General features: G+C 39.1%; 1 protein-coding gene across 2 annotated transcripts; it reads left to right on the top strand.

Moving 5' to 3' along the window:
- Positions 1-261: 261 nt before the first annotated feature.
- Positions 262-6,069, top strand: LOC110104488 (type I inositol polyphosphate 5-phosphatase 8). 2 transcript variants are annotated; one of them, XM_020833633.2, is made up of 11 exons: positions 262-442; positions 977-1,014; positions 1,097-1,178; positions 1,261-1,338; positions 1,518-1,584; positions 1,667-1,777; positions 1,870-2,215; positions 2,289-2,479; positions 2,604-2,712; positions 2,949-3,097; positions 5,360-6,069. In XM_020833633.2, exons 2-11 carry the CDS (start codon positions 985-987, stop codon positions 5,601-5,603), a joined length of 1,407 nt encoding a protein of 468 aa, XP_020689292.1. In that variant the 5' UTR covers positions 262-442; positions 977-984; the 3' UTR covers positions 5,604-6,069. The 2 variants fall into 2 exon arrangements, with proteins under 2 accessions (XP_020689292.1, XP_020689291.1); XM_020833632.2 differs by having other exon boundaries at positions 959-1,014.
- Positions 6,070-7,647: the final 1,578 nt, after the last annotated feature.

Here is a 7,647-nt window from a genome sequence, read left to right as displayed (position 1 = left end):
AAGTGAATTATCTAATTCTGAGCATTATTAGACATGTAAAATCAACTTTTTTATTTTAAGTTTCTTAACTCAATTTGTCTTTTGTTTTTTCCCTCCTTTTTTTGTCCTCTAAACCAATAAAAAACTCGCCCAATATACGTTTATACGAACACCTACGCCATTTTTCATAATTTTAAGGGCAGTTCCGTCAAAAAGGATCCAAAGGGTATCAGTCAAAGACGCGACACAAGGGGCTACAACTGTCGAAACAAGGAGACGGCAAATTACGCCACTCCCTCTACTCCGATGTGACCATCCCCTCCATCTTCGCCTTTAAACCCTTTCGTCCCCCGGTACTCCTGGCCTCTCTCCAAAGAAGAAAGACAGCACAGAGAAAATAAGGGAGGAGAGAGGAAATTTACCATTCACCTCGTGGTGGCGGATATAATCGCAACAGAGGACGGTAAAGCTCATTTGATCCTCTAATTACCTGCTACTATTCTTTATCGTTCTCAGTTGCACTCTCTCCCATTCCTTGTTATTCATTCCATGATTTCTGTGCAATTTTCTTCATAAACAAACTTCTTGGATTTTTGTTTTCTTCTAAAATGGTCGCTTCAAAATTCAAAGCAAGGAGAACCGTTTGAGTCTCCCAATATAATGAATATATTGCAAAAATGGCAGCTTTGTGATCCATAAAGGAAGGATGGAATTTTCCTTATATTTGCATTTTCATTTATCTCCTTCTTTGAATTCTGTGGATACTGAGGCGGTGGATAAGGACTTCTCCACTCTCGAGTGGATTTTTACCACTGTCACATCCATTGCTCTCTTCTTCCTCTTCCTGGAAAGCAGCGACCCGAAAAATCCGAACTACAAAAAACGAATATTTGCTCCTCCTAGTTTATCTTTTAACTTGTGGATGGAATGATTAATATTTTTAGTAGAATGTTCATTTTAATGGGTTTTTACTCACCAGGAAACCATCTTTTTTTAGTGGAAGCAATGAGAACAAGGTTCGGCAAAAATCTTAAGGTAGAATTTCTTCCTTATTTAGAGCAATCTTGTGATCACTCTGTAGAAATTTTCTCATCTCATGCTCCTAAAATTATTACAGTCTTACTCTTGGCCGAGGTCAGTGGTGCATAAATTCTTAAAAGGTCAAGACTTAAAGTCTAACACGGAGTGCACGTCTAAGAGTATATTTCAATCACTTCCTCTGTTAATTTATTGCAACTATTACCTTTAGTATTCAATTAATTCATCTTATTCAAAAAGCAGGAGCGATTGAATCCCAACAGAGAACGAAGAGCTTCTCCAATAAAGATGATTCGCTCTTCATTTCAAAAGACTTATCTGGTACTCTATCTTTCTCTATCCACTCTGTTCTGCTCTGTTTCCTAACCATTTCGTAGTCCCATCCCTCCTGTCAACTCTATGCTCTCTGCAGTCCGTAGGGAAACAGGATTACATTCTCGTCTTTTCATTAGAATCTCTCTCTCTCTCTCTCTGACGATTTCTTATCTTTTTCCTTTCAGTGGCAGAGTGGTTAGAGAACAGTTCTGAGTCTCTCAGGCTCGATACTTCCCCGCATCAGAGCGTAAGGTATGCAGTTATTTTCTTCCTCCCAAAGAAACGTCATGTCTGCCCAAAATCTAATTTTTTTTTCTATCGCCGGCGACCACAGAATGTTTGTCGGAACTTGGAACGTTGGCGGCCGAGCTCCCGACTCCGATCTCAACCTCCATGACTGGCTAACATCCTGTTCCTCTTGTCCAGCTGACGTATACGTACTCGGGTAAGTTCTCCTCAATCCTTGTCGATAACAATGCCGAAAATTTCCCCGCTTAAGCTTTATCCCGCCCTCCTAACTATTCTGACGACCGGCAGGTTCCAAGAAATCGTGCCGTTAAACGCCGGCAACGTCCTCGGCGCCGAGAACCGCGTTCCCGCCGGCCAGTGGCTCTCGCTCATAAGGCAGGCACTGAATCCTCACAGAAACGGACAGGCAGTTACGTACGAACCCATCACGTTGGAGGAAGCCGCTGAGGCGGTGCCGTGGACCTGCGAGGAATTGGGTGGCCTCGGGAGCAGAGACGGCTACAGGCTGGTGGCAAGCAAGCAGATGGTGGGGATCTTCTTGTGCGTGTGGGTTCGTGCGAGCTTATTGCCGCACGTGAGCAGTGTCCGCGTCTCGTGCGTAGGGAGGGGCATAATGGGTTACATGGGAAATAAGGTGGGCCTGCTTTCCTAAAAACCGATTAGTAATTAATAAATAATTAGAAGTTAATTAATTATGAATTATGCAGGGTTCAATCTCAATTAGCATGACATTAAGAGGAACAACATTTTGTTTTGTATGCACTCATTTGGCGTCCGGTGAGAGAGAAGGTGATGAGGTGAGAAGGAACGCCGATGTGATGGAGATATTGAAGAAGACTAAGTTCAATAAGTCCAATTGCATCTTCTATGATTCACCCGACACTATTCTGGAACACGAGTAAGTTAGTTTAATCTCTTTTCATTTATAATTAAAACATAATTAAGATGCACTAATTAATTTATGTATTTTTGTTTGAATTGCAAAATTGATCTAATTTTCAATTGATCTTTGGTCTGCACAGTAAAGTAGTCTGGTTGGGGGATTTGAATTATCGCCTTGCGGCCTCGTGGAATGAGATGCTGGAGCTGCTTCTGGAGAAGGATTGGCGAGCGTTATTGGATATGGATCAGGTGAGTTGAAATTAAAGGCTTCGTTTGAGACGGCTTTCTTACTGTTTTTTAAAGCAATTTTTTAGTACAAAAGTTTTCGGCTTTCTTATTGCTTCTTAAAGCAGCTTTCTAGTACTCTAGTTATTAGAAAGCTGCTTTAAGAAACAGCAAAAAAGCTGTCCCAAACGGACAGTAAGTGTAGGGATTATAAGCAGATTAGCTATAGAAGTTGTGATTAATAAATGAATTGATGGCAGCTTAGGAAAGAGCAAAGAGGAGGCCGCGCGCTGGGCGGATGGGAAGAAGGGAAGATAAATTTCCCTCCCACTTACAAATACGTAGCTAATTCCGACTCCTACGCGGTTAGAACGGCTAAGACCGGTGGCAAGCGCCGCGCACCTGCTTGGTGAGTATTTGCCTTTGTTTAATCTTCTTTATTTTGGTAATAATTACGGTAGAAATGCCTATTGAAGGAAAAGAAAATATTACCCTCTGAACTAATTCATTGATCAAATAGAAGCTAACTTCATCAAAATTTATTTATTTTTTTGATACTAAGGTTTAGTTTGTGATGGCTTTCTTGCCGCTTCTTAAAACAGCTTTTTAGTACAAAAATTAAAAAATTTGTGCTAAAAAGCTGTCAAATGGATTATTGTGATCCATAACAATTGGGTTCATTTTGTATCATTTTTCTTGATTATTCATATGCCTTCTTTTATTCGCATTTATAAGTTAATAATTCTCTTCTTTTTGTTCATCAAACGCATCATATCATCTATATCATAATGAGAATTTTGAAGTAATCTCCGTCATTTAATGTAACAGAGAAATCATCAATGGCCCCCACTTTGATTGCCTCCCTTTACTTGTTGGTTAACTATTTCAAATAGGAGTGTCAATTTTTGACACGACCCAAAACACGACCCGAACTTGACCCGAAAAAATCCGGGTTCGGGTCAACCCAAACTCGAAACAGGTCGGGTTCGGGTTGAACAAACCAACCCGCTTTTAGCAACCCGAAATTGACCTGAAAGTAACACGAAAACTCATATTTGACCCAAAAACCCGAGATTGACCCGTTTTTAACCCGATTTTGACCCGAAAATCGAATATTGACCCGATTTGGACCCGAAAATTAGCAATTTTAGGTCAACTTCGGGTCATTCGTGTCGGGTCGGGTTCGGGTTGACCCGAACAGTGCCGGGCCAGTTCCGGGTTCGACCCGAACCCGACCTGCTGACCCGAATTGACACCCCTAATTTCAAACATACTATTTTAAATGTATCAGCTTAGTTCAATATTTGGTATTGCTATCGTTTATCTTTCATTTTCAAATTTTTTGTTGAATTTAATGTTATTTGAAATTTTGAAATGGAAATATAAAATGTCAATGAAATAATTCTTTGGATTATTTTTGGGCAAAAAGATTATTCATTGTTAATTGTGAAAGTCCTTGTGATGAGGCCATGGAGTACTAAGTTTTGTTATCTCCCAACCACTAATTGATAGAAGTCTTGGAGGTGTGTTGTTTGACGATGATCTTAATCTATCCTCTAATGATATTCTCCTGTTATTGGAAGACTTAAAGTGACCGAATCTTCAATTAATCCTTATATCTCCTTCCATTATTTTCATTGGGAAATTGATCATATACCATTGGCAAGCTCACTCATACCCCATAGGATGGATCAATTATTGAAGATTTTGTCTCAAATTAGAGGGGAGATAATATTATGCAGTCTACTTTGGTGTTTGGTGTTAACTAATCTAAGAAGGCTTCTAATGTGATTTTCCTTGTTGGGCTTTCTACCTTTGTTAATGATCTTTTTGTAGACTGTAGTTGAGGGCCTTCAAAAATTCTAGTTATTTTTATAAGCAAATTTGAGGTGTTGACTTGTTTATTGTTTAATTCTAATATTTCTTCATCATTCATAAATATTCATGACATGCACTTTCTTAATAATTATGTAAAGATCTTAATAAATTAAAAATCAGCACAATAATATGAAAGTCATTGGTGCAAAGAGAAATAAATTGATTTTTTTTCGTAATTATACATAGTTTCAGGGGCGGATCCAGCTTCTTTTTTCAGGATGGGCAATTTTTTTTTTTTTTTTTGATGGGCAAAGACACTTATGATTGATAAAATTAGGTCAAAAATTTTTTTTTAGAGGGGGCAAAATACTCAAAATATTCCAAAATATATCCTCTAAAATTTTTTTTAAAAATTTGAACTGAACTTAACCCCCCCCCCCCATCAATACAATGGGGATCTGCCCATACATAGTTTACTTATTTTTTCCATCAAGTAAATGAATTGAAATTCACTAATGGAGGAGAAATTATTTCGAGCGGAGTCTGGACGACAATAATCTTTCGAACATGTGAGTGTATACACTGTATGCAAATTTGTACACAGTATGTATCAATTTTTTGTACACACTATTTGTACATAGTGTGTATATTCACAGTTCAAATGATTCTTCCGTTCAAACTCTGCATGGAATAATTTCTTCTAATGGAGTTGCTGAAGCTAACTTAATAAGCAAAAAGAGAAGAAAATCATTTCCATCCCTTTTTTTAGCTCTTCTTTTTTAATAATTTTTTATTGAAAATATTTTTTAAATGTTCGAAGTTCTCTTAATTAAACTTTTTATCCATCTCGCAGGTGCGACCGCATACTCTGGCGTGGAAAGGGTATGAAGCAGCACTGCTACCTTCGCGGCGAGACCCGTTTCTCCGACCACCGCCCTGTATACGCCCTCTTCACCGTCGATCTCGACGGATACTACGCTCCGGCGAGACCCTCCTCCGGCGGAACCTCGTCGGCGGCGTGGGGCAAGATCCAAGCAGAAGAGATGCTTTTGCTGACGAGAACACAGAGCTGCATACAGACCGCGACCCGGTTCTGACGTGTCGAACCGGGACCAGCTGAACCCATTCGCGAGACCATTGACTTTCTTTTCGGAGCTTTTTTTCCCGTAAAGCAGGCATGAGAGGAGAGGGAGAGAGAGAGGGGGAGAGGCAAAGACGTTAAAGAGAAGGCTACAGCATATACTAACAAAATTTTTTTCTTTCTGTCGCTCGCTGGGGCCACTTACAGGTGGCTGCTAATGGCCAACTGGTATAAAAGACGAGGGATCGAAGTGTAAGAGACGAAGAGAGAGAGAGAGAGAGAGAGAGGGAGAGGGAGAAGAATGATGCCGTCATGATCACGAGCTGATCATGGCCGTTCAGGAGTTCATGGACGGTGTAGGGGCGAAGAGCATATTTTTGATGTGGAAGAGAGGTGAAGCTGTATGAGTTTAATATGTACAAATATTTCAGTGTATATTGCTGAAGCGGATATGACAAGCATAGCTTTTGTTTTGATGTTTAGGATTCGATTTACTGTACAGGGAAAATTTTCATATTAAAATATTCTGATAAATATTAAAATTATTAAATATATCTTAAAACTGGAATGGTTAATTAATTAAATTTTATATTATATTAATATAATAAACTTGAACAAAAGTCATAAGAGGCACTGAAATTTTTACGTGAAAAATCCTGAAAAGAGAAAAAACCACGGGGCCTTAGTTGAAAATTAATCCACCTGTGTTTGTCGTTAATTTCAAATGATGTCCTTCCTCAGAGAAGGTCTTGGCTCAATATAGCAAATATACATCATATAGAGCAAATTACATTGTTGGAGTTGAAAGTATCCAATGACATGAGAGTTTTTATCAAAAGAATATTGGCATGTTCGTTTAGTTGGTAGGACCGTAGTCAGGCCACGGAGGTCGGAGGGACCATAGTCAGGCAAGTGAGGTTGGAGGGACTATAGTAGGGCAATGATGATCGAAGGGACCATTGTCAGATGACCAAAGTTGGAGAGATCGTAGTTGGTGCGTGACGGAGGTCGAATGACAGTTTTCGACAGGCAGCGGAGGTCAAAGGCCTGACCATGGTGTCGGACAGAGGTCCAACTGTGATTGTCGGATAGAGGTCCAACAGCGATCGTCGGATAGAGGTCCAACAGCAGTGGACTAGTGGATAGGGTTTACATGCGGTGCTTAAGGTGAAGCTCTAGGATGCTTCAAGCTTGAGAGCTCTCTTGATTCTCTAGCCAAGGGTATAAGCCTCCAAAAGTTAGAGCCCCTTTCGTGTGGGAAGAGGGGATCCATTTATAGATTTTTTTAGAGTGACATGTTTCATCATAAGTATAGAGAAGATCGGAAAAAAAATCAGAGTGTACCATCGAACGGCCCATATCGATTCCCACAATCAAAGAGCATTTGTTTAGCATTTATGTGTCATAATGATGGATTCCTCTTGCTTAGCCGATTGATTCGAATATATGTATGTTATATTTGGATATCATTTGACTATCCAATTAATATTTTTAAGCTTCCAAATGCGTTTGAGTTCCTCGATTTTGACCCATTGGAGCTTGGATCGGACCAATTTTGGTGTTGTTGGGTTTGTCTTACTGAGTTGCTCGATTTGACAATAAGTTTGCTAAACTTGGAGTTCATATGATCTCAAATTTAATTTTAGAATTTTTTAACTTAACTATGCCTCGAGATTTGTGCTTGATTAAGGCAATTTTTTATGACGCATCATTTTCATTGACAATTTTTTTAGGAAATGCATTGGACATGTGTGATAGAAAGTACCCCTCAAATTTAAAGAAATTTTTTAAATGATGATGGTGAGACATACAATATTTTATGGTGTAGAATGTTGGTCATTAAAAGACAAACATAAATTAAGTATATATAAAGATGCTCAAATGGGTGAGTTGCTTTACACTAAGAGACGAAAAGCGAAACAAGTATAAACATGAAAAGGTTGGAGTAGCTCTATTGGCAAATAGGTGTGTCTTTGATTTCTTGGTCACATAGAACATTAGCCTTCCGATGACCCGGTTAGGAGAGCAGATGTATTAGATATGACATATGTTAAAAAAGA

The sequence above is a fragment of the Dendrobium catenatum genome, unplaced genomic scaffold (assembly GCF_001605985.2).
Source record: "Dendrobium catenatum unplaced genomic scaffold, ASM160598v2 fragScaff_scaffold_80, whole genome shotgun sequence".
NCBI classification, from domain to species: Eukaryota; Viridiplantae; Streptophyta; class Magnoliopsida; order Asparagales; family Orchidaceae; genus Dendrobium; species Dendrobium catenatum.
The sequence above is the reverse complement of the archived record's forward strand: the minus strand, read 5'-3'. Positions and strand labels throughout refer to the sequence as shown.